Genomic DNA, 26,051 nt, shown 5'->3' with positions numbered 1-26,051 from the left:
CCTGGCTCCAACAGAGCTCTGGGGGATCCTTGCCAGGGTGCCAGGGACACCTCACAACACCTGTGAGCCACTCAGCCAAGCCATGGCCAGAGCTGGGACCAGCAGAGCAGGATTCCTCAGGAGACTGCAAGGACTTACCACACTCAGTTGATTATTTAAATTCTCAGTGTTTATTTAGTGCCTTGCAAAATGTATCATCAAAAAGGCTTAGCACATGGATTTTCACCAGACATGAAGAAATCCCACTTATTGCACAGTAAATATAATTTTCTACTCTACAGTAATTGCATTTAGTAATATTTTTTTTCGGTTTGCTTTAACATTAATAGTTCTAAGGCTCTTTCACCTTCAATTCCTTCAGCATCCTTCCCCCAAGCTAGAACAAGCCCCACATAATCCCCCAGTGCAAGATTACAGAATCCTGAGAAGCTCAAACACGAAGGAGCACACACACTCTTCCATTAATTGTTTTCCCTTGGAGGAACCTGACCAGGAACAGCTTTGTACTGGGATGAAGTTAATTTTTGTGTTAGACACTAAGTTTCTTTGTAGAAGGATGGTGCTGTTTTGGGTTTGTGACATTGGGAGTTCTGGTGTTTGTCTTCCCAAGTCACCACCAGGTGTGATGATGTCCTGCTCTCCTGGGGATGGCTGAACACCTGCCTGATGAGGGGGATTAATGAACAAATTCCTTAATTTGCTTTGACCTGCCTGCAAGCCCAGTTTTCACTTCACCTATTAAACTATTTTTATCTCAACATACAAGTTTTCTCACTTTCTTCCAATTCTCTTCCCTGTCCCACAGGGAAAAAGCAAGTGGCTGTGTGGGGCTGGGCTAATCCACAAGGTATTTGTCATTCCCACTTCTCTGAACAGGCCTGAAAGTTCTTTTGCTCCAGCATGAGACACTCATCAGCACAATACAGGCAGCACAGGCATCACCTTTGGAATTTTCTAACTGCTAAATAACTGTTAAAGGCACATGATGAAACACAGAACCACAGCAAGCAGCTGTGGATGATTCTGGATTGCAGAGATGTGACAATGTTTCACCTCAATTAAATGGCAAGGGGAACCTCACTGGGTTTATTCACAGCCAAATGCATCGGGCAGCACAGCCTGTCCCAGGCTTGTCACCAGGAGGGTGGGTGTTCAGAACATCCCCAAAACTGCAGGGAAAACACTCTCAGCTCAAGGGCTGCTGAAATTTCAGCTCCTGTTGGTCAGTGAAGGAAGGTGAGTGGTTTGGTGCAGGACACTGTGTGTCCCTGGAAGCTCTGCATGGCACAAGGTGCAGGCAGGGACTGGAATTTCTTGCTCTGCAGTCCTCCTTCGGAGAGCTTGTCCCCAGTGGTCCCTCTGTTCCAGCATGGCTTTTAAGTAAACAGGAATCTGAGCCTTCTCGTGGTTAGTGCCTCTCTAAGGCTACTCTGTGTGCTCGACAGCTCACTGAAATCACCCAGAACAAAAGAAAAGAATGACTTCCCAGCTTAAGGAAACAGACACAAAGCCAGCACCCAGAGTATGATGAGCACATGGTGCCTTCTCCTCTCTTCATCAGTTAAGCACCTGTGAAAGCAAAACACAAGAGCAACACCCTGTGAAGGATCTGCTGAGACAAAACCAGTTCCCATTCTAGAACAGCCTGAAGCAAAGCCCCTTCTTCAGGCAGGGGTTCCCCAACGTGCAGCTCTCCTGCCCCTCAGCATGCACTGGTTATCTCAGATGCCAGGGAAAACATCGTGCTCTGGCTCAGCCCCACATTCACTCATCTACAAAGCTTTTCCCAATCTCAAACTAGGTCTACACACAGGAGAAGAAAAAGGCTCCTACCTCACTGCGGCAGCCACAGCAGTGCTCTGAAACCTGCTCCTCCTTACCACCCACTGGGCCAGCCCAGCCTCTGCACAGCCAGCACAACCAACAGGGCTTTTCTCTTCAGCACAGACTGGTGGCTCTGAGAAACCCAAATGATTTCAAGATGCCGTGAGATTCCCCCCTCTCATTGCCCTGCACAGGGCCTGCCTCCCTGGCTGCTGCCTCGAGGCCTGAGCCAGTTCTTGGCTCTTAAATCTCCTCCTGGGTTATGTGAGCAGGTTATTTCCCCTGGGATGCTGGGCTCCTGAGTGTCTCCAAGCAGCAGCAGCTACACAGACTGAAAGGCAGAGCTCTGATCCACTCTGCCTCCTCCTGTGCCCTCAGGAGCTGCTCCCTTGAGCTCAGTAATCCCCACGGAGCAGTCAGTGAAGGCACATGAAGTGTCTGGTTTGTCAGACATGGAGAACCGGCAGTGATTGGGCTTAGAGATTCAGATCTTGCTCCTCCACCTCAGGAGGCATCCTGAGCCTCCTGCAAGCCTCTGCCTCCTGCAGAGAGGAGAGGACATCCCACCCTTCCGCACTGCCCAGCTGGAAACACGGGAGGAAATGGGAATAATTGAGCTGAGGTCAGACAGGGGCTGCGATGGGCGAGGAAAATAAGAGTTTGTCACAGACCCCAGCTTTGGGACACAGCTTCCCTCCCCAGGGTGCCACAGCACAGACTGCAGCTCTCTGGGCTGGGAGGCAGCTCAAACGCTGCTGAAGGAAGCTCTGGGATGGAAGCCACACCTAAGCAGTCCAAAACTACCAACCTCTGCCTCTGGAGGGAGCATCCCACGGGTGTCACCTACCAGGGAGGAGCAACAGGGAGTACAGCAGCCTGGAGATCTCTCCGGGGATATTCCTATTCTACAGACAGCTTGCAAGAGTGAGAAGGTAAGAATTTAAGGTGGGACAGATAAATCTCAAGACAGAAAAAGAGGCCAGGCTCTACAAAAGGGCTGCAGTTGCAAAGAACGGGTCAGGTAAATTGTACATGCACTGCCATAGACAGCAAAGATCCAAAACTCACCTTGATCATCACTGCTGCCACCACCCCCAGCAGGGCCAGGACAAAGAGCCCAATTCTGGCCTTGTTAAACCTCTTGAGCAGGAAGAACTTGGCCCAGTCCACCTTCTTCTGGCTGCCAGGTGGGTACCGCATCTTGTTGGCGCTCTCCATCTTCAGGTCCTTGATGAGGCAGGCGCGGCGGTGGGAGAAGGTCTCGAAGCTGTGCTTGCCGTGGTAGGCACCCATCCCACTGTGCCCTGAGGGACACAGCCAGGCAGGGCACTGCTCAGCCTCAGCCAGCCTCAGCTCTGCCCACCTGAGGACAACTGAGCCTTCCTCTGCAGCACTTCTCAGTCTCTATAATGTACATTGTACTCCAACCCTCTTCTTCCTCACCTCATTTACACCAGTCACTCTGACTGCAGATAATGGTTTTAATGCACCTTCCCCGGCAGGCTGCACGAAATGCTTCAGTCTTTCCAAAAATACACCCAAAGTTTTTTCCCTCCTGGCCCCCATCCTAATGCACTCCCAGAACTTACAATTATTATCAAGACTTGCTGCACTGAGACTCCTGAGCTGTAGGAGGCACAGGGATACCCAGACACAAACCATGGGTTGTTGTTCCCTGGGACACACTGTGTATTAAGTCCCAACTCCTAAGGAACTCCAGTAACTTACCAACACCACCAAAAGGCAAAGTTGAGAGGAAGAAATGCATAATGACATCATTTCCAGTCACACCACCACTGGAGGTCTCTGAGATGACTCTCTTGATTAACTAGAAAAAGACACAAAACAAAAGATTAAAAAGGCTCAAAGAAGAGACCAGACCATGTAACTGGGAATGGATATACATTTCAACAATGTTCATCTCCTCTGGCACAGCCCAGACCCACCTGCTTGTTGTTGGAGAAGACATACAGGGCAAGGGGCTTCTCCCGACCATTGATTAACTCAATGGCTTCCTCCACGCTCTTCACAGGCACAATGGGCAGCACTGGCCCAAAGATTTCCTCCTCCATCACCTTTGACTCCGGGGAAACATCCGTGAGGATGGTTGGAGCTGAGGCAAACGGGGGAATGAGAGAACAGCATGAGCAGGACACAGACCTGGCCCATCACAGCACCTTGGTCAACAAAGGCACAGACAAACAGCACCCACTGCCACCTCCCCTCCACAGCACCTATGAAGCAGGAGGCCTCATCAGTCTCTCCCCCATGAGCAATCTTCTGCCCTTCCAGCAGGCTCTTGACCCTTTTGAAGTGACGCTGGTTGACGATCCTTTCATAGTCTGGAGATGACTTCACGTCCTCCCCATAGAATTCCTGACAAAATGGAACAGCAGAAACAAAAGTGCTCAGCACACCTTCCAACAGCACAGCTCCAGGAAATCACAGCTGGGACAATCTCCACAGCACAAGGGACTCCTCCCTCACCTTCAGAGTGGCCTTGATGTTCTCCACCACCTTGCTCTGGATGGATGGGTCACACAGGATGTAGTCTGGGGCGATGCAGGTTTGCCCACAGTTCATGTACTTGCCCCACGTTATCCGCCTGTGGCAAGGGAGAAGGGGACATGCTTGCTCAGTGCTCAGTCCCTTCCCCACCCCTCAGCCCGGCTGCCAGCACCTCAGCTGGGCATGCTGGCCCAGAGATGCTCCCCTGCCCCAGTGCTGAGGGTGCAAGAAGCTGACCTGCAGGCCACAGCCAGGTCACAGTCCTTGTCGATGTAGCAGGGGCTCTTCCCCCCCAGCTCCAGGGTGACAGGGGTCAGGTGCTTGGCAGCTGCTGCCATCACAATTTTGCCCACTGCAGTGTTGCCAGTGTAGAGGATGTGATCAAATCTCTGGGTCAGCAGCTCAGTTGTCTCAGGAACTCCTCCAGTGACCACAGGGTACAGCTCCTGCAGGGCAAGAGAGTTACCTTGATTCAAAGCACTCACATCAATGAGTGAAACAAGAGCCTGAGAGTTACCTTGATTCAAAGCACTCACATCAATGCAGCAGCTCTGAATGTGGCACAGGGCAGACTTGTTTGTGCCCTAATCCATGACAGGGACAAAATATAATGGTAGCACAGATATGCCCTGCTCCTTCCCATTAAATGAAGATTTGTTTCTCATTTTGTGACACACGAACTAAAAGAAATGAAGGCTGAGGCCAGGGCTGAGTCTGGCTGTGGAGCTGCTCCCACACAGGAAGAATCAGGGCACATATGGCTGCCAGGCTCTCCCAAGGGCTGCCTCCTTCCCCTGCTCCTGCCTCCCACCCAGAGAAGGCACTAACACCCTGGAGGAAACTCCACAGGGCCCTGTGCAGTGACAGCAACAGCCTATCTCAGTGACAGTGCAAGGGATGACAGAACTGCCAGGCAAGAGGAGGAGGAACAACACCTCCTCCTGCAAGTGCAGTTCAGCAGGACATGAAAACCCAGGCCACGTTGCCATGGAACACGCAGTGCTCAATTCTCAGGAAGAGCCAGGCACTGCCAGCATCCCACACAACCTGTGCTGGCCTAAGGGCATCCCCAGCACAGCTCCAAAAGAGCAGTGAGAAGTGCAAACACAGCTCTCCATACGGTCACGGGTGTCACAAAGGCTGTCACACTGCAGCAGCGTTATGTAAGCTCATACACAAACACAGGGAGAATTTGTCAATGTACCTTTGGACTCTAACAGTAACTCAACCCTTCCTGTGCCTCCTGCTCATGCTCCTTTGAAGGGAGCAGGCAATGCATTTGGCTCAAACCTGCAGGAGCCCTTTGAAAGCAGGACAGATCAAGACACTCATGTAAGGCGTGAGGCCACACTCACCTTGTCCAGGTACTGTGGCAGCAGCTCAGCCACCAGCCGAGCCGTGTTCTCACTGACCTCTGACGGCTTCACCACCACAGCATTGCCTGCAGGGCACACACAGCACGGTCATGAGCCCTCAGTCCTCTGCCCACACACAACCAGAACCCCACCAAGGCCCTGCTGGATCCCCACCTGCAGCGATGGCCCCAATCAGGGGCTGCATGACCAGCACAAAGGGGTAGTTCCAGGCCCCGATGACCAGCACCACGCCCAGGGGCTCGTAGCCGATGTAGGCCTCGTCCCTCATGGTCAGCAGGTTCTTCTTCACGGGCTGAGGGGCTGCCCAGGATGGCAGCTTCTCTATGGTGAGGGCCAGCTCCCCCAGCACGCCCAGGATTTCATGGCTGTAGGCGTTGTACCCACACTGAAACAACAGGGAGTTTGGGGAAGGGATGGAAAAGGCACCCAGCTCCCACAGCCACCATCTCAGCCCTGCTGCTTCCAAATGTCTGCCACTGGCAGTGACAAAGGATCCCTGGCCAAACATGGGTGTGTGAGGCAGAACCCAAAACCTGACAGCCAGGACTGCCTTTGCAGTTCTGCCTTAGACTAACTCTTTCTCAGAAATGGTGGCAGCAGACCTTTGCAGGCCACAGTGGCACAAGGCCAAGGGGGACAAAAGCAAAAGTCATTTAGCACAGGCAGCCCTTGGCCTTCCCACTTTCCCTTCAGGGCCGACCACTGTCTGTGCACAGCTGATGCACAGACATCAGAAACTCCCCGACCCAGACCTTGTTCAGATCGGCCTTGAGGGCTGCCAGGATCTCCTTCTCCTTCTCCTGCACCATCCTCTCCAGAGCCTTCAGCTGCTGAATCCTGAACTCCAGCGGGCGGCTCCGGCCCGACCTGAAGGCGGCCCTGGCCCGGCCCACGACCTGCTGCATCTTCTCCATGGCTGCTGGGCACTGAGGAGACACCGGCCACCCCCAGCTCAGCACAGGGCCATGGAGGCCGCCCAGCCCCAGCAGCACCGAGCGCCCTCCCGCCCTCCCGCCGCTCCCCCCGGCCCATCTCCAGGCAACCGCTCGTCCCTCACCCCGCCGCATCTCTCCGAAGCCTTACATAACTCCCGAGTTAGAAAAGTTTGAGAAGCAGCGCAGGGCGTTGGTGGCAGCGTGGGGATGTCACCGAGGGAGCCGGGGCTGCTCCCGGCGGGGCGGAGCGCAGCGCGGTACCGAGCGACACCCGGCGAAGACACGGCGGGATGGGGACCCCCCTCACCCCCCGAGGAACCGCGGGGACCCCCGAGCGGCGCCGGCGCTGGGGCGGCAGTGACACTGCGGCACGGCAGCTGCGAGCCGCTGGTTCTCCCCCCGGCCGCTGCCCCCAGCCCCGGGCAGGACCCTCCGCCCCCGCGGCCCCGCCGCCCACCGGGGTCGCCGCCGCCGCCGCCGCTTCCTCTTTCCGCTCACATGACGGAAGCGGAACGGGCGAGGCCGCGGGGCAGCCGCTCCCCCCCGAGCCCGGTGGTCCCGGTGGGAGAGAGGAGGAGGAGGAGGAGGAAGAGGAAGCGGAGCGGGGTGCAGGATGTGCCTGTCCCCGCGGTGCCGCCGCTACCTTGGCTCGGGGATGCTCCCTCCTGCCGCAGTCCCTCCGTGGGCTCCGCGGGTGGAAGCGGCTCTGGCGCTGCCGGGCCGGTTGTGAAACGCTGCCGGGGCGTGGGGCTGCCCTGGGGGCGGAGGGCAGAGTCCCTGCGGAGCCTTATCGGGGCAGGCAGCGGGGAAAGAGCGGGGCTGGCCCTGCCGTGCCGGGCCGTGCCAGCGGCTTCTGCCACGGAGGGGCAGCGAAACCGGGCAGGTGCTGTTCGGGTCCAATTAACCTTGGTACAGTCGCGTTGTGGGAAGCGAGCCAGAAAAAACGCCGAAAAAGGAGCCCGGGCAAGGTTGGGCACATTCCGGTTAAAAATAGACCTGCCACAACTTGTCCTAGGAAAAGCACGGTGATTATTTAAAATTGTGCGCAGGTTGTTACACGCTGCCTCTCGTGACTCGATTTACCCAGCGCCTTTGCTGCTGCAGCTCTACCCCGCTAAATCCGTGCCTGCTGCACCTCTTTGGCACACAGGGCTGGCACCCGGGTCTTCCTGCCCAGGTGATGTGGGCTCCCAGCACAGAGCACCCCTTCTGCGAAGTTTAATCCCATTTTCCCACGTCAACACAGCCCTCCGAAGCTGGGAGTGCCTTTTGGCTTCAGATTGTGCAGAACCACAATCCCCCCCAAACACCAAGCTTGGCTTTTGTGGTCAGCTGGCTTCACTTACACCTCCTGGGCTGTGGCTCAGCATTTCACAAGCTGCAGCACAAATCTCAGCAGTAAACACCCTGCTGAGGAGAAGAATGACATGAGCAACTGCTAAAACTTGTGTGCAGGAGGCAACATGAGAAGGAAAAACAGGCTGGGCTTGGCAGTGCCATTCCCGGTGGTGTAAGAAGGAAAGGTGGGTTTGCATTGAAGAAACCAGGAATGTTCCTCACAGGACCGTTGTCTGATGGAAATGCTCCCCGTTATCCTGTCAGCATCCTTGCAGGCACAGGAGGTTGGAGCTCTGTGCAGGCCCAAGGGAATTTGTATGAGGATTAGTGGTGCTGAAATCGGAGTAGAACCCTGAGCATTACATTGTGCCTGGGGAAACGGTGCTGCACTGCACCCACCCAGGCTGGCAGCACGAGCAGGGAGGTGGATGGATTCTCCAGAGCTTGTAAAATTCTCACCCATCAGCCCAGAGGGGTTTTCATGTCACAACAGTGCTGCTTGTACTTGGCAGCACACACTGGAAGCAAATATCCCAGCTCCCAGTTATCCCAGTGGTCTGTGGGGATAAACCTTTGCAGAAATGAGACAGCATCCTGGCAGAGAGTCCCTTTTGGTCCTTGTCAGGGACATCTTTTGGCCAGCTGGGGACAGGGAACAAGGCTGAGGGCTTTTTTAGCATTGCAGAGTCTCAGCTGGGTGAGACAGGAGGATTTCGGGGAAGTGTGGGATCCTGAGTGAGACAGAGGAATACCCCGTGCTCCCCACGCCTGGGAGCTGGCAGTGTTTGCTATTTTAATTCAATCACTAAGAAACAATAAAGGGAGCTATTTATGGGAAAGCAATGGAACTCCAGAGGAACTGGGAGGTGAGCAGTGCTGGGGGGGCTCTAATCTGCAGTTACAGCAGCAAGAGGTGTTTTATTGAGAAGCTGAGCTCAAGATTCCCCCCTCCTCTCACTCCTTGTAGCCCTCACCCCCCTTTGGAGTCAATTAACAGCAATCAGACAGGCTGCCCTGCCCTGGGGAGCAGCCCTTTGTGCTTCCAAAAGCACCCAGCAGAGCCTGGGAGAGGAGGACTTTGGTTTGGAAGATAAACTGTGCAGTATTTGGTTTCAAGAGTCCACCACATAACACAGCTGATCAATAAATGTCCTTTTAGCTGACACACCACACTCACCCAACTTTGAGTTTTCAGTACAATCCTTCGTCTCTGTTTAAATGTCTGCCTAGTCTCAAATTCCAAATGTTTTCTGGAGGTCACATAACCCAGCCAGACCCCGACCCCAAACCCAAACAGCACTCAACCATAAAATTGGGTACAGAAGATGCACAACAGGGAGAGGTTTTTGAGGAACCTACAGGAATAATGCAGCTCAGTTCATTTATGGCATCACTTGTTTTGAAAGCTGGGGCTGATCTCACATTTGCCAGAAGGAGATACTGTGTGACACACAGCCCTGGTCTGTGGGCTGCATTGTGGACAGAGTTCAGGCCATGGAAAATGTGAAAGGGACACAAACAAACAATGGGAATGATTGGCACAAGGGCTGCAACAAGACTCACCAGCCCCACTGGCACTCGGCTGGCTTGCAGGCAGCCAGGAGGGGGGAGCCTGCCCTGCACAAAAGCCTTTTGAAAAGGTGTTTGTCCCAAGGAGCAGTGCCAAGGCTTCCTTCAGCTGGGCTCCAGCTGACTTGGAGACCTCAGGAGAGGGGTGACCCTGATGGACTCCACTCCTCTGCAGAAAGGAGGAGCCGTGGGGGCACTCTGGGAAAAGCCACAGCCAGGAGCACGGCTCAGGTCAGATGGGGAAGTTCAGGGTGAACAGAGATTTGCTTAAAGACTTAAACAGCACCCTGGACTGTCAAAAAAGATAGTGGAAAGCAGAGCTCAGAGCACCCAAAAGATCAAAATTTAAATAAAAAATCTCCCAAAATATGACAGGAAGCAGGAATCCAAAAGGAGGTGGGTCACAAGTCAGGTCACAAGCCAGCCTATCTGAATTTCAAAGCCTCAACAAGTTTTGGAAGCAGGATCCAGCTTTCCCTGCTCCAGATGAAAAGCAAGTTTCCCTTTTTGGTGTAGCTGGGCACAGCACTGGGACATGGGTGAATCACAAGTTACTGCCTCTGAACCCTGAGGTGATGGGATAATAATTTGATGTAGCTGTACAAGATAACAGCAAGAACTATGCAAAACCCAGGCAGTCCCAGCAACAGCTCCCTCCTCAAAATGCTACTTGGAATAACTTGTAGCATCTTAAGTTGCAAGTTAAATTAACAAGATTTCCTTCTCTGTGTCAGAGGAAGGGTTGAGAGTTCAACTTATTGCTTATGAAAAGCAGCAAATGTCAGAATCAAAAGGTGGTTTAGATTTTTCAGCTGACATTTTGTAAAATGGACAGAGTGGAGCAAAACACTCACGGAGATGCTGGAGAGCTGAGCTAGAAAAGCCCAGCAAATCTCTCAAGTTCTATCTTTCAAAGGCTAGGGGGAAAAAAAGTATTTTTTAAAAACAAGCACCTGCTGTTGAGCACGGAGAGCCAAAGACAGAGGACAGCTTCAGGATCTTTGTGGAATGAGTTTATGCAGAAAGACAGGCCGTGAACGTTGGTCTCCTCCTGAAAACCACCAGCAAGAATAGCCCTTTTCTTCTCCTCCTGTTTGTGCAGCTGTAGCCTTGCTGGCAAGAGGGGAAGGAGAATGAGCTTGAATCCTGAAAGGAAAGAAAGAAAACCAACAAAACCCAGTGAGGTCCTGAGAAAAGCAGCCTATCTCCTAAGACTTGTGCATTAAAGCTGTTGCTTTGTTCCTAGACTCAGGCTCAGACATATCATTAGCATTCCCAGCTCACTCCTTCCTCATCCTCTTCATGTGCCGCTCACAAGTGGAGGGGTTTTTAATAATAAACTGGGGAAAATTTGATAGTACAGCTCAAAAATACAATATCCACACAGCAGCTCCCACAGCATATCTCAGCTGGGCAGAGGGCACAGGCTGTGAGGTGAACAAAGCCCATTTTCTGTCAACTTTGGATAGAAATTGTAACTTCCTGCCAGCTTTTCTCAATTAGCTCTGTATTTGCTGTTCTGGCAGCCCCAACAGCTCCCCTTTGCTAGAGGCAACAAATAAGCACCTTGTTGGGAGATCATACAGCTGTTACCCAGGATCCTACTTAGCATTTTTGTCTTCCAATCCAAGTTTAAAAAAAAAATGGAAATAAAAAAAAAAGCAGCAGGGTAAATTGTCTTGCAAAAGCCAGAGAAAAACAAACTCAAGGACATTTTGTGCCTGAGCTATCCAGAGATAAAGAACTCAAGGATGCTGCCCCATCCTGCCCTGCTGGGGGGAACATTCAGCAAATATTCAGCAACTTCTTTAACCAGGCAAATAAAGATTTTTTCCTAAATTTAACACTTCTGGTCACAGAGACACAGAAACTCCGTTGTACCATAGAAACACTTCTAGTGTCAGTATTTATTTTTACCTTAATATACATTTATACAGGCCATAATAAAAAGGCTATTACGCAACAGTTCCGTGAGTTATTACCTAGTTCCAAGAATAATGCATGCAATTACAAAGGAGAGGTAGAAACACCGTATTAAAGACCTAAAAATACAAACATTATATAAACAAACACTTTCAAATTAACTGTTGGAATTTCATACAGATAAATAAGGTAAAAAGTACATTACTCTGTCAAAGTAAAGGAAACACATGGTTATCCCAACACTGAAACAATATTTTGATGTGTAAGCCCTGTACAACTTTGTCAAATAGTTCAGACCACTGTGTTTAAGAGGATTAAAATGATTTTGTCCTGGAGAATGGTTTATTCAAGTATTCAAGCAGTTGAGTAACAAAAAAAGTCCCAAAAACAAAGTATAGGAACCATTTCCAGAGAAGCTGATCTGCCCAAATACTTTGCAAATCGCTGTCCTGATGATCTCATGGGATGCTTGAAATGACAATGCCTATAAGGCTAAATGAAGCTTCCCACCTCTCCCCCAAAATGCACACAAAATAATCCTGATTTTTCACACACTCTATATGTAGAGATCCTACATCATTTTATCAGCCTCTCAAACCACAACATTATTTTCTGGTTTGTTTTTTTTTATCTTTTTTTTTTTTTTGCATGGTTCCTTGCAGAACCTTTCAGTTTACAGTATTTATTGTAATACTGCCCAAGAAACAAACTACAGAGAACTGTCATTACACCCCTAAAGACTGCAGGCATTAATGCACATATTGCATGCACAACAAAAGATGCAACCAAATCTATAGAAAAAGCAAACAACCAGCAACTCAACATTGCTATTACTGAGAAAGTCCAGAGCAGTAGTTACTCAAGTATTAGACAAATAGGTATAAAATGGAAAGGTTCACATGAATACAAGTTTTTACACAGTTTGTTTGAAAGTCTTCTAGAAGCTACATTTGAAATTCTGAAAAGAATTTTATGTACACTGAAATGAAATTCAGCCAAGTCCATTGTGCCTTCTTTCTCTAGATTTTTTTTTTAATATAGTTCTTCAAAAATGAATATACAGTTGCTTTAGTAAATTAGTGCAAAACAAAATATTTTGGAAGAAGATCATCAAATAGTATCCACATCAGCTGAAAACCCCCTGGGGATTTTGCACAGATGGAGGGAATTTTTTCCATCCCCACTTTTCCCCTGGGGTAAGAGCGTGTTTGCCATCCCTTCATATGACAACCTGAGCCATGTGTACAACAGGTGAGCTCCAGACAAGGCAGCTGAGCCCCAAAAAGCTTCAAGCAGCACTTGCACATGGTTAGGGTTTCCCAAATTCACTCAGCCACATTTTACTGAACAGCTTTAAAAACTCTTGAGGGAATCTTCTGAGGGAAATGTCTTTTTTTGTACCTGATGCAGAAGGATCCGCTCTCTAAAAACCTCACGAGGGAAAATCAACAACCCCTGATCATTCAAGTTCAAAGCACACGTACAAGGATCAGTTTGAAATGTGAAGAGAGATTCTTTTAAATTCTGTTGCTAGGAAGGAAAAGGAGCTGCTGGATTGGTAAGGCAAGTGTACTTTTGGAATTTCTCCTCTTTGAATATGCTGCTGTTTCTTTGGTAGTCACCACAGAAATGTAAGAATCATCTTCCACATGGGGCAGAACAAGGACAACAATGAAGCTGTTGTGAAAAAAGTGCAGTATCACTGATGTGGTCCCTTATGTTCACACCATCTGGTCCTCAGGATATTCCTACTGCTCATACACAGCCACTGTGCTGTAGCAGAGTGCAGAAAGCCTTCGCTCAATGCTGGATTTATCTGCAGAGAGAGGCACAACACAGGTGATCACCAGACTTATTTTACAATGAATTAATTCCATGTAATTTTCATGATTCAGCTGAACTTACACTTGTGTACATTTTCTATATCTGCAGGGTCTTGCAGTATTTTAGTCAGTCCCTCCAGCAGCAGGGCTGCCTTGTGGTATCGATATGTGATATCCTCAGTTTGCTGGAACATCTCATCCAGAGCTGCTGACTGCACCTGCAATCAGTCAGGACAGTTTCACACACTCCATTAGGCAAGCAGCAAAATGAGAAATTCAGAATTAATCACCTAAAAGTGTCATTTAGAAACTCTTTTTCAGCTTTGATTTAGCTGATGTGGTGTTGTAACTAAGACAACAAAATGAAGGTGGAACTGGATGATCTTTAAGGTCTCTTCCAAACCATCCTGTGATTCTGACACAGAATCTGACAGATTCTGACACAGCACCTGTGGTGTGATAATATTCTGCACAAAAAAATTCCATAAAAACATTTTTATATGAATAAATATGCTCATTCTTCCAACTGCATTCTCTTGTAAAGAAATGAATTAATTGTGAGAATATTCTGCACCAAAAAAATCCATAGAAGTATTTTTTGATGTGAATAAATATGCTCATTCTTACACCTGCGTTCTCTTGCAAAGAAATGAATTAATTGCACACAGCACCACCATTATCAGGGTTAAGCACAACATTTGTCAGAATCTTTTGTGTGACACAAGAATTCCCTCTCATCACTAAAGCAGTTCACTTTCCTTTGTGGTCACTGAAAAGATCAATTCTATTTTCTGGTTATGTAGAAGAGATCTGTGAGAGAAGGCAGCAATTCCTGAGTTCAGGGAAGAGGAGGGACTCACCATTTCCACAGCACAGTTGTAGATGAGTTTCTCTGCAGTCACACTGTTGATTTCATCAATGAACCTTTGCTTGTCCGAAAAGAAACGATTCAACTTTTCTGTCAATTTTTTGCACATTCCAATACAGAATTTGTATCTCTCATTGAGGCTTTTCACAACTGGGAGAAAGGTAAGAAGAAATTAAAAAAAAAACCCAAACAAAACTCAAACAACTCAGCCTAAGTTCAGCTTTGTAAACTAAACTTGTTTAAACTTGTAGTTTTAGTGTTTATTTACTCCACCACTTCTATGACTTGAATATCTATCACATAATTTCCATTTCAAGTTAATGAATACCCATTTCCTAACTGTTTCTGGCTGTTTACTATGAGAGTTGTGCAATTCTACATATCTACAGTTCTCCTGCAGAGAAGAAAAACAAAACAAAGGTTGCAACTTCAGCTCTCTGAGTGATGCATCAGCAAAGAAAATTCACAAGCAAAGCAAATTAGATGATGTTGCATTTACCTTGCTTAACAGCAGTGGATGGGTTCAGTTTGCCAGATTTGACCTGTGCTTTGGCAAGATGCAGAGAAGATGCCAGTAACTGGGCAGCTTTCATATACAACACCAGCTGCTCCACTTGTCTAGGGAGAAAAGGGAAAAAAAAAAAAAGTAATTTATGCATCAAAATATCTTTTTTGAATGCATTCAAGCCAAGGGCAGACATCACTTTTTAATCACAACACGCCACAGGAGCCAGCAACAGCAGAAAAGGAAGACAGATGTTTAAAATGCAGCTCCACCCCTCCCTTCCCTTCACAAACACTCTGTCATGGGGTGAGGGGACATCTGCTCATTTAGGAGCTGCAGCAGCAAAGACAAACTGCTTTAAATGCAGACTTTTGAGAAAGGAGCACTTATTTGTGGGGACTCTCTGCCCGAGGTCAGTGTCTCACCACAAGGGACAGGGTGTACTTCTCATTTCCTATCCCCCTGGAATTCTCAGTTGTGAAAAGCAAACACTTGACAGGGGTTTTCTGTTGGGTTTTTATTACTTCAGGAAGAAGGCAGGAAGTAGAACTGCCCTTTCCCACCACTTCAAACTTCTCATATTTTTCCTTGCTTTTGATTTTGTATTAGGGCTGACTGTTTTTTCCAGTGAATCCGAATTTGGACACCTCTTCTCCCCTCCCAAACTCCACCTCAGGCCTTCAGTCAACAGGAAGGGATGAGGGCTCAGATCTGCATGAAGCTGGTACATAATTTTCCTTGCTCAGAAAGGAATGCACTGCTGACCTCAAGCCTGAGCTCAACATTTTCCCCAGGAAAGTGGCAGAACAGAAAAAAATATTTTATCTTTGCTCTTTCTGATCTGTCTTCATAAAAAATAATTCCTATAAAGATTCTCTACAAGAAAGCAATCACTCCCAGCAACAAGGGCAGAGTTTCAATAAATTTTGAAGTGTTGGATCTTGACTAATTCTCTGACTGCAAACTTACCCCCATTCCTTGCTGAGCTGGCTGATCTGATCCACAACAATGCTCTCCTGGATCTGGTACAGTGACACAGCAGAAGTGCAGAGCTCTGGGTTGCCCCCTCTCACTGCTGTCAGATCCAGGACACACTCAGTAAATGTCAGCATCATGTTCAGGTGACGCAGGGTGTCTGTGTGCTCTCTCTGGCAGAGGGAAAGATGACAGCAATTTAACCACTCTGAGCCATCAGCCACGTTTAAAACTCTTGTTAATCACTTAAAGATTTCTTGTTATGTCAGTTCTGTGCAGGAATCACATTGTGCTAGAGGCAGCATTAGGGATGACAGAAGCAAATGGGCCCCAACAGATCTGAACTTGTTCTCTTTGTTAATGAATTCAAGATATTGTAGCTTATACCTAAAGAGTCTTTCAACAAAGCCAAAGGAATTGGTACATGGAGTTCTGTGTTGAAACCTGAGGAACTAAAGGAATCACAAGTTGGACACACTACTTATTTTATTATCAGCAACACAAAAGTATGCTTGGCACTTGTGTGAAGAGCCAGGAGGAACATTTGGCTTTTATTATGTAATAGACTGAATACCTACAAAAGAACTGATCTGCCTCACTCTAATTTACACTTGGTTCTGGAATTAAATTGTGTTAAAAGGTGGCCAAAGTTTACACTTCAAACTAAAAACTTCAATTGGAGTGAGCAGCTCAGTGCTGCTCTGTCAGTAAATCACACAGTACACATGCAGAGCTCCTCCTCAAAAAGAAGCCTTCAAAACAAATCAAACATATCTTAGCAATGTTTATAATATTTTAATTAATAACACAGGTCTAAATACATTTAAAATTTTATCTGTGGGAAGAATACAGTGCACTGGTAAGCATTCATGTTATATGACATATTCAATAGGGACCCAAACATCTTCCAGCAAGATGTGAATGAGAAACCAGAACAGCAATCTGCCTTGAGAAATGTACACTCCAAGAATAGCATTCTGGTGAAAGACCACCCCAATTTGTGTTTTTAAAGTGTCACTCCCCCACACATCCTAAAAAAATATAGGACAGTCTTCCCACAAGTGGGATTGAAGTCATTCCCTGACTGTGAGGCAGGAATGAAATGCCCAGAGGGGTTTGTTACTGTCAGCACCCACAGCCACTGGCATGAACAGAGGCCTCTCTGGGAGGCTCTGGGGGACAAAATCAGTCATGTTCCTCTGGTAACCAATTCAAACATATCAAATGCCAGCAATAACTACCTAAGAGAAACTGGCAACTACTGATCCAGCAATATTTTCAAGATACTAAACATAAAAACCAACAAGTGAAACAGCACAGAGGAAACTACAAAGCACATGGAGCAACCCTGATTTACCACATCTGTACCAGCAACATCACACATTAGAAAACATGAAATGATTGATTCTATACCTCCATTAAAGTTTCTTCAGGCAATTCAGGAGCTTCAAAAGTGATAAATCCCTCTAGGCTGGGAGGGGAAGTACCATAGGGGATGTACTTCAGACTGGGAGCTGCCTCAGCCCCCGGAGGAGAGGAGCCCATGTAAATGCCAGGAGGAGAGCCCATGTACACACGGCCACTGGTGGAGCACAGGGACCCTCCAGAGCTGTTTGATCCCACTGCAAGAAAAATAACACACACATTCAGTCTGACCCAGCCCTGGGGCTGGGGGTGACAGCAAGGGACACAGGAGGAGCCAGCACAGAGACCCCATGGAGTCTCTCCTCACTGCTCCCTGCAGGCTCTGCAGGGAGTGCAGAGGGTGAAATATAACAACAGTGACAACTCCTAAAGCTCGGGACTCATGGCTGACAAGGACTGCAGCTTGTGCTGTGGCTCACACTGCCCACCTGAACCCTTCACCCTGAGCTCTCTGATATTTGGCAGCACAGATATTTGATGCTGGCTGATATTTGATATTTGGCTCTTACCAAACTGCAGGCAGCTCCCACCCCTGGTGTGCTGCTTCTGGGACAAAGCATGGCAGCATGCAAAAATCAGAATTCTGACTTTTCCTCTCCACCTTTGCCATGGAGATCACACTCCCAGTGAGGGAGTAAAGCTGTGTACACAGGTGATTACTCACTGCTGGATTGTAAACCTGTGCCTCTGACCCTCTTTGGGGGAAAAAGGCAGAAACCATCTGTATTAATCTCTACTTTTTCCAGGGTAGCAATCAGGCCCCAGAATTGTACAAGCCCAAGTGCTGCCTTTGAGAAATGTCCACACAAATGCCAGGAAAGCCTTACCTGAGGTGGTTCTGGTTCTGAGGACCATGTGGGTGCAGGTGGGAGGGGTGGCACTGCTTGGAGGGGACCCCACAGTGAACATGACAGCCCGAGAACTCGCCCCACTTGCCATGGATGGAGTTGCCATTGCAATTCCATAGGCTCCTGCTGGAGCTGGGAGAGAACATTTCAGCAAGTCAGTCCTTATTCCATATAATCACAGCAAGAAGTAATTACATGCAGCAAATTGGAGCACTGCAACACAATGTGCTTTGATGCAGATCCAAGCCCTGGACTAAGTTAGAAGTTCTCACAGGAAATAAAAGAAGCTGAGTGGACAGTCTTGGTGAGACACAGACAGTCAAGGTGCAGCTTAATGTGTATTTTTACTTTCAATATCTCAATGTTCTACTCTCACCCAGAAAAGAGCAACAGAGACTCCCTGAGAGCCTGAAGATGTCAGTTTTGCAGTAAAAGATAAAGCAGAAAAATTCTAAAGGCAGATTGTGCCAGGTCTGGAGGCTAAAGACCAGCCCTGTCTGCAGAGCTCCTTCCACCTGCTCAGAAGGGAGAACTTCTGGTGGTGGCAAGGGACAAACTCAGGGAGGAGGAGAAAAAAACCCAACCAAACACCCAGAGTTACATAAATTTGCTTTCATATGAGATCAAGGTGGAAAATGAAAAGCCACAAATGCTAAATTAAAAATAAAACCAAACCAGAAAATCCCAAACCCCTCCAGCCAGCACAGGCAGTCAGATATTTCTGTGTTTAGCACAGAAATAAGTATTTTCCTGTCTCAGTTATTTTTAAAGCTATGCTAAAGAAATGGAACAGATCCCCTTAAACATTAAAAAAAGCCTTCTGTGCTGAGGCTAAAAATTGTCAGAACCAATCCTCCAAGCTGGAAGCAGAGCTGTGATCCAGCTGGCATTCCATAAAAACCCAGGCACAGGGAAAGAGCTTGGATTTATCACTCTGATCCTCACCTGTATCCATTGGCCTCTCTGTGTTGAGGCTGTCTGTGCTGCCTTGGTATAACTGGCCCCCAAGGGTGGTTTTTACCTGTTGATCTGACAGCTTCCCAGTACTAACAGACCTGGACAGGAAAACACATCAATTCCCAAAAAAAAAAGTTATTCAGGAATATCATCCAACTTGCAACTAAGGATAACTAAGATTCTTGGTATTTACTGCAGAGAATTTTTCAACAAAAATAGAAAAAGTATTGAAATCTTGCTTGTTTTCGTGGATCTTCTAAAATAGAGCAAACCATAAAAATAAAGAGACCTTTTCCTCTTGAAAAATTTATATTGCAAATTTTGCCATAGATATTTTCAAGCAAAAATTCTACAGGCTTTACAGAGGCAATGAAATTCCAGATTCAGCTAATCAAAACAAAAGGGAACTAGACAGCAACACAAAGTGCTCCAGGAAGTCTCTGCTATATTTATAGCCAGTACAAAATGTTTCTGTTGCACACACCAAACCTCAGCATCCCCTCACAGCTTTTTCACCCTCTGAGAGTTGCTGTGTGCAGTTGTGCTGCTTCAGGGATGCAAAGTTTATCCTAAAGCAAATGGGACAGCTCTAAAATATCATTTTAACATAGAGTTTGGGGGAAATATCTTGTATAAACACCTCATTTACTCCAAGATATCCTTTCCTCTTTCAAAATTCAGCCTGAAATTTGATGAATGCTCTGTTCCTGGCAGTGCCTACCTGCCAAAGGTGGTTTTGCTGTGCTGCTCTCCTGCCTGTTTGTCAGCTGCCTGGCTGGAGTGGAAGTGGCTGAAGTCCCTTGGCTCAGTGATATCTTTAGGCTGCAGCGGCGTTTCAGCCAAGCCCTGGCGGTTTGCCAGAGCCAGCAAGTTGGAGGATGCTTGAGTTTTAGGGATTTTAAAAGGAGCTGTTGCCTTTAGGAATCAAGAGCAAGAAAACACACAAAAGAATCAAAGTTAGAAGCCTGAAATGTTATTGTTTTCAGGCAGTGTGTGACTGAGGATTGGAAAGGTAACAAACCTTGGTGGGAGAGCCGATGATGGTGGGCAGGGGGGTTTTGAAGAGCCAGTCTGAGCTCCTGGGAGAGGATCCCATGTGCTTGGTGGGGGATGTCCCCAGGCTGCCTGGCCTGCTTGGCTGTGGAGAATGACTGTACCCATAGCCAGCATAGGATGGGCAAACTGGGTCTGAATGCTGCTTTCTGAGCTTCTGCTTGTTCTGGTAGATATCTGTGAGAGTAGGAGCACTCTGCAACCTGGCTCCCATCAGAAGGGACTGTGGGGACTGAGATGGTGGCACAGGAGAACCTGTGGAGATGACAAACAATGAGGTAAAATTCTACTTGCAGTGCTTGCAAAATATATTGATAAAGCTCAAAATTTCAGAGAACAACATTAAACTGCAAATATTGAGAGGTGTTTGATCATTAGCTCACTAGACAGCAAGGAGAATGGATTTGGCCCTTGGATTATTTGAACTATTGCTACACCACACTGATGAGACCTCCAAGCTGCCAAATGGGCACAATTTCAGGCTGACAGCTGTCCTGGCAGCTGCACAACATCTGGCAACCTGCACCAAGACAAAAAAGTGGTTGGATTCAGCAGGAATGGCACAACCAGCACTGAAATCCCAAGCTGAACAGAGGTTCTCAAGGCCTGGAATGATTTTCTTACAAACAAGAGAGTGAATGGGACATTGCATGTTAATGACTTGTTTTGTGTGTAATGGCTTCATTTACAGACAAAGGCAGCTCATGTTCCTGCAAGAAAACCAGGAACTAAAAAGAACCAAATTATTCAGATGGAACAGTTTGGGGACATGACTTTGAGCAGTTGTTTACTTTTTAGTCTGTCTGACTGAATCTTGTTTCAAAAGCTGACAGAGGAAGTTCACACTTAGGTATGAGTGCAGCTTCTCCTAAAGCAAATGGGAGAGCTCTAAGTTATCATTTAAACAGAGTTCTGGGGAAATAACTGTATTTATCAACACCTCACCTACTTAAAGATGACCCTCCTCTTTCAAAATTAGGTCTGAAATTTGATGAAATGTTCTGTTCCTTGTGTATGTTTTTATGTCTCATGACAGGAACTGTGCAAAGTTACAAACAGTACATCAGACTTTAGCATTATGGCCACAGCTTCCCAGAGAAAATACCTGCCTGTAACCTCCAAGAACTGACACTGAAGTGAGGTTCACTCATGTTTTAAGGGAAAAAAAAAGAGGGAAAAACTGAACCATACAACTAGAGGTTTTTTAAAGCTGGCCATGAGAATCTTCTGAGAGAGGCTTCATTTCATGTCTGCTCAAAAAAACCACCCCAAACTTCTTGCAGTTTGCTCAGCAAAGTGCCCAGCTGTTACAACACATCCTTCAGCCTTCTTAAGTCCATGTTTTTGCTAGCTGGATTTTGAATATGAGCTACTTCATCTTGATTTCATTCCACTCCATTAGGCAGCATGTTTCAGAACAGTCTGCCTGCCTGCAGCTCTAGCAGAGGGATCAAGTCTATTTCTCATTAATTTTCCAGCCAAGAATGTGCTTGCCTGAAATCCCTCTGCTTGTCTGTCTCACAGCACTGGAAAGTCTTCACCTGTAGTTTTAGAATCAGTCTGAAATCTCACTGGTTACAGTTCCAGTGTTGTTGGCACCCCAGGGAAGGCTCCTGAATTAAAAGTGTGTCCTCTGCTGCCACTGGCAGCAAGAACAGCTCAATTAGTTCAGGAGCTACATTACGAAAGACATCTTCAGTCCTTAGAAAAATCTCAGCTCAGATGACCTCACCTCACCCAAAGCAAAAAACTGCTTCCCACAGCCATTAAAATGCTGAGAGACAGACTTGCTGCAATTTGTGGTATTGTACAAACAAAAATACCACTGCAGTCATTTCAAATTAAGAAGTGAAACTAAGAAGGAAAAAAAAAAGAACGCAGAAAACATATGAAGAATGAAACATTAAAACCCCTGCCAGCCACAAAAACACTGCTGTGGTGTGTTGCAAGTTAGTTTGATACTGGCAAAAGGCACTAAACCAACAGCCTGACAAAACTCTATCCAAAGTAAAGTTGCAACAAGAAAAGCAAACACAGTGCTCTGTATTCTCTTCACCCACACCCCTTCTCACTTTTTAAGAGACCATTTCATATCTAAGGATTCACTCATTCCTTTTGTTGAGCCAGCCAATGGCACAGCAATTATCAAGGCAATTTTTGAGACACCTCATAGAAGTTATTCCATATGGATGAAACCATTCCCAGACATGTCTACTGAAAGAAGTGAAGGCTCTACCATGCCCAGATGGTTTTGGACAAGTGTTTAAATAGGAGAAAAACTCACAATGCAGTTTCATTATCATATCACAGAAAGTCAAAATAAAAAGTATAACTGGTAGTTTAGCTAGAGAAGAAAATGCACCCAAAATGTGCACAGAGCAGAACAAGTTGCTGAATTGCATTTTCTTATACCAAACCCTTCTGGCATTACAGTGCAATTCCATCTTTAACAGTCTCAGAACATCTTCAAGTCCTATTTCTTCTTGATCTTCTTTTTTTTTTTACCCTGCTGGCATGCCATGATGATTTATGACTTGCAAAGCTTGCTGACTGCTTAGCAACAGTAACATCAGATCCCAACGATTTCCCAAGGGAATGCTGAAGACGTGTTGCACGCTGTGCACTGGCAGCTCTGCCTCCCTTTCTGAGAACTGGCATGACAGAGCTGGTCTATCAAAACCAGATTCTCAAAGCATGTTACTACCATTCATTATAAACCAGCCCTGGTAAAGGACAGGCTTCATCAGAGTTGTTTTTCCATCTTGAGAGTAAGAAATTTCAGTGGCTGTCTTACTGTGTAGGGAATTAGTTATGGGCAAAGGTGTCACCAGGCCACAGATGGGCATTTTCCACAAAAACTCAATGTCTCCTATTAACCCATTCTAATGTGTGTTGGCTCTCCTACCTCTTCACAAAATGCTCTAGAAGCTCTGTCAAAATAATGCTGATTGCACTGTCCAAAGTCACTCACCTGAGAAGTTTCTACTCCTTGATTCGTGTCCTTGGAGTTGTCCACAACAGCAGTGCCCAAGCTGCTCAGGTATGGTTCCAACTATGCAAAAAAAACAAAAATGTGGATTTACACTTTCTACTTCACTTACAAAGCTAAAACAATTCACAACCTAGTTAGTTTACTTCTGTGAGCCATTTAACAGAAATTATTTCTGCACACATGACCTGGCTGGGCAGGTTGTGGTTTAAGATTAATTTCAAGCAAGAATCAGAGTTCTGAGTGACTGCAGATGAAGCTTTACTAATTGCTGAGCATTTCTGTGCTTACCTAGTGGTGAAGGAGAGTATGGTCTGGAAGATCCTGTGGACAGCCTGCGCCCCACGGCCTGGGCAGGGTCAGCAGGCACAGGAGAGCACGAGCCCATCTTCATGAACCCCATGGGGCTGGTGTTGGAGCGCCTCACCACCCCGGCCCTGCAAGGAAAACAGGGCTCACACACACTGTGCTCTCCCTGAGACAAGCTTCAGAACCCCCCTGAGGAGTCTGATCACCTAAAGGAAATGCTGCTGTTTCAGCTAAGAAGTTAAGCTTTCCATACTGAATTAATCAAGGTTTAATTCCCTTTGTTACCACACTTTTAAATGTTGAATGCCATAATAGTCTGTTAACTGGAGAACATTAAAACAGACTTCTCTTAGTAGACGCTAATCTTCAAAAAACTTATCATCAATTTTTTTTATTTCCCAACCAAGTATGTGGCCACATTTCTCTTCACAGAGAAAAGCAAGGCACAACTTCCCAAAGATTTTCTGGGATTCACATTCTCTGAACCTCAGAGAAAGAAAAAACAATTCTTCTCTCATTTACTGCTCCTGTGTTTTGGAACAAGCAGAATGCATTGAGAAAGGTTATTTACCTGAAAGAATTTGCTTGATTGGATTCTGGTGTGAGTGTTTTGATTCATTAACCAATTGAATCCATGTGTGTGTGTCAGGACTGTCAGCTGACAGTCACAAGATTCTAGGCAGTTGAGTTCTTGTGCAGATTCAGTGTAATATAGTATAATACAGAATAATATAGTATAATAAAGTAATTAATGATATCTGATATCTATAGAGTCAGATGCATAATTTTCTCCCCTTTGTCAGGGGTGCCCTGCTTTTACAATACAAGTATTGCTTAAATCCCCATTTTTTAAACAGCAAAGATTCTGACAAAATTTTCATATTGTGTCTGGAATACAGATAACTGAAAACAGATTATTTAAAGGAAAGTCATTTCCCTGCATGTAGCAGCTATAATCAAATCAGGGATCCTGGAAAAAATGTGCAAGAAACCCTGGGTTTTGTTTTTGTAAAGATCTCCAGAGTTCTGAGTAGTCTATTTATGAGTCTTTGACCTTCACCAGCCTGATCTTGTAGAGCACAAGGCAGAGAAAAAGCCTGGCTCACTAGAGCTCTGTAATGAGACAAGCTGGTTAACAGGCATGCCAAAAATTGTTTCCTTGATATTCTACAGAACAAAGCATTCATCTCATCACTACATGTGTGAAAACAAACCAGAACTTATTACTGACATTTCAGTTCATGATGTAATGCCATGCAATACACAAAGAGCAGCAAAAAAAGCAAGACTTCATCTTTTTACCTTCTTGGGCTGCATTATGAGTGAAAGAACAAGCTCAATTTGTTTTCATGAAATATTTCAAGCGCCCATCCAACAATCTTGAGACTGTGAAGGGCTTTTACTTGTTATCATTGAAACGTCTCTTTAGCAAGAAAGCAGGGACATCTGCCAGGGTACAAACACCAACCAGAGCCAAGAGAAAGGAGCTGAAAAGCCCATCCTCACCTGGGTGAGCCGTGGGGGTTGGACACGGGGCTGGCAGTGGAGGAGAGGTTCTGCTCTATGCGCTGGTAGTTGCGCAGCTGGGTGGGAACCGGGATCGGCGCCGTCTCGCTGCGGGGGGACACGGAAGGCTGACAGTGCCTGGAGTTGGAAGGTGTGGAGACAGGAGGTGGAAACAGGAGATGAATACAGGTAGGCAGGTCTCACTCTGTCAGAATTGTTCTCTAGGGATTTGGAGGAAATCTAGGAAACAGGGAAATGAATTTCTTCTGTGCTCCCTGCTGAGGTCTCTGCTGGTCCTAACGCGGCTCGAACGCTGCACGGAGGAGGATCAGGAACTGTTCAGCTCTCCCTGCCTTCTCTGCACTGCCTGGGATCACACAGAGCTGGGATTTAGCCCTTGGTCACACATCACTGAGACCTCCAGATCCCTCTGACTCCCTGCCAAGCCGCCCTGCTGTGTTTACCACACTTGAAAATAGTGTTCTAGGAAAACCCAGGGACAGGAAGTTCAGAGCAGGGCTGGAATGTGGACAAAAGCCACCAAAGCACAGGCAGAGATATCCCCAGAGACATCATGAACTTGCAGCAGGAAAACATGTTATGTAATGTAAGATCCAACCCCTGACAGGGGGAGCCAAACCACACACCTGAACATTAATCCACAGATTGCAAGTGCAGATTGCCCAAGTTCAGCTGGAGTGTCAGTGACCTGCCTCAGGGTGGTTCCTCAGGGTTGTAATCAGTAACCAACACTTTTAAAGGAAAACAGAATTCAACTGAAAGAATTTCAAACAAATGGGCTGTGTGGAAGATAATAATTTTGCTATCTGGTCCTTTATTGACCATGTCTTTAAAGAAAGATTACAAATTCCTAGAAGAAATGTGAAAAGAATTTCTCTAGAAGACAGGCACTTACAAGACTCACTGCCTGGCTCCAGCTGAACAGAAATCTGGGGTTTTTTACTGTAATTGTCCTATTCTCTTTGCTACCACTTAGAATGAAATATTACTTCCTAATAGGCACAGAACTTCCTTAGCAAAAGAAATTAAGTTGGTCCTGCTGTTGCCACCCAGTTTCTGGATCCCACAGAGTAATTTGGAAGTTGGCTGTGGACACAGAGTCAGCAGAAAGCCTGAAAACTTCCAGGCAGGGAGAAGGACTCCCATGTGGAAAGCACAGGAAGGCTGTGGGCAGCCTGCCACGACTACACAGCACACTGAGGGAGCACAGGGAGCCTCTCCCCAGGAGAGGGAAGCAGATGTTATTTAAACTGTGGCACTGACACTCAGGAGACCATGAAGGCACTTCAACTTTTAAAG

At 46.8% G+C, this 26,051-nt stretch overlaps 2 protein-coding genes across 7 annotated transcripts in view; both read right to left on the bottom strand.

The window, feature by feature from the left end:
• Positions 1-147: 147 nt before the first annotated feature.
• On the bottom strand, positions 148-7,401 carry LOC134427625 (aldehyde dehydrogenase family 3 member A2-like). 6 transcript variants are annotated; one of them, XM_063173642.1, is made up of 12 exons: positions 7,287-7,401; positions 6,461-6,634; positions 5,862-6,093; positions 5,688-5,773; positions 4,570-4,778; positions 4,312-4,429; positions 4,059-4,200; positions 3,771-3,937; positions 3,553-3,652; positions 2,893-3,128; positions 1,834-1,957; positions 148-1,569 (listed from the first exon to the last, which is right to left on the bottom strand). In XM_063173642.1, exons 2-11 carry the CDS (start codon positions 6,620-6,622, stop codon positions 1,877-1,879), a joined length of 1,533 nt encoding a protein of 510 aa, XP_063029712.1. In that variant the 5' UTR covers positions 6,623-6,634; positions 7,287-7,401; the 3' UTR covers positions 148-1,569; positions 1,834-1,876. The 6 variants fall into 6 exon arrangements, with proteins under 6 accessions (XP_063029712.1, XP_063029709.1, XP_063029706.1 ...); XM_063173639.1 differs by having other exon boundaries at positions 148-1,449; XM_063173636.1 differs by lacking the exon at positions 7,287-7,401 and adding an exon at positions 6,792-6,930.
• A 4,024-nt stretch (positions 7,402-11,425) lies between these two features.
• The window catches only part of ULK2 (unc-51 like autophagy activating kinase 2), a 37,055-nt gene continuing 22,429 nt past the window's right edge, over positions 11,426-26,051 (bottom strand). The window contains exons 16-28 of the mRNA XM_063173901.1: positions 24,732-24,869; positions 23,208-23,353; positions 22,899-22,979; positions 19,896-20,182; positions 19,596-19,789; positions 18,863-18,972; positions 17,897-18,049; positions 17,058-17,266; positions 15,639-15,817; positions 14,664-14,782; positions 14,157-14,314; positions 13,379-13,514; positions 11,426-13,289 (exon numbers count right to left, since the gene is read on the bottom strand). Coding sequence (XP_063029971.1) covers positions 13,222-13,289; positions 13,379-13,514; positions 14,157-14,314; positions 14,664-14,782; positions 15,639-15,817; positions 17,058-17,266; positions 17,897-18,049; positions 18,863-18,972; positions 19,596-19,789; positions 19,896-20,182; positions 22,899-22,979; positions 23,208-23,353; positions 24,732-24,869 — 1,978 coding nt within the window. The 3' untranslated portion in view covers positions 11,426-13,221. The remainder of the gene's footprint in view (positions 13,290-13,378; positions 13,515-14,156; positions 14,315-14,663; positions 14,783-15,638; positions 15,818-17,057; positions 17,267-17,896; positions 18,050-18,862; positions 18,973-19,595; positions 19,790-19,895; positions 20,183-22,898; positions 22,980-23,207; positions 23,354-24,731; positions 24,870-26,051) is intronic.

The sequence above is a fragment of the Melospiza melodia genome, chromosome 21 (genome assembly GCF_035770615.1).
Source record: "Melospiza melodia melodia isolate bMelMel2 chromosome 21, bMelMel2.pri, whole genome shotgun sequence".
Lineage (NCBI taxonomy): Eukaryota > Metazoa > Chordata > Aves > Passeriformes > Passerellidae > Melospiza > Melospiza melodia.
Note: the sequence above shows the minus strand (reverse complement) of the source record. Positions and strands in the feature narration are given on the sequence as shown.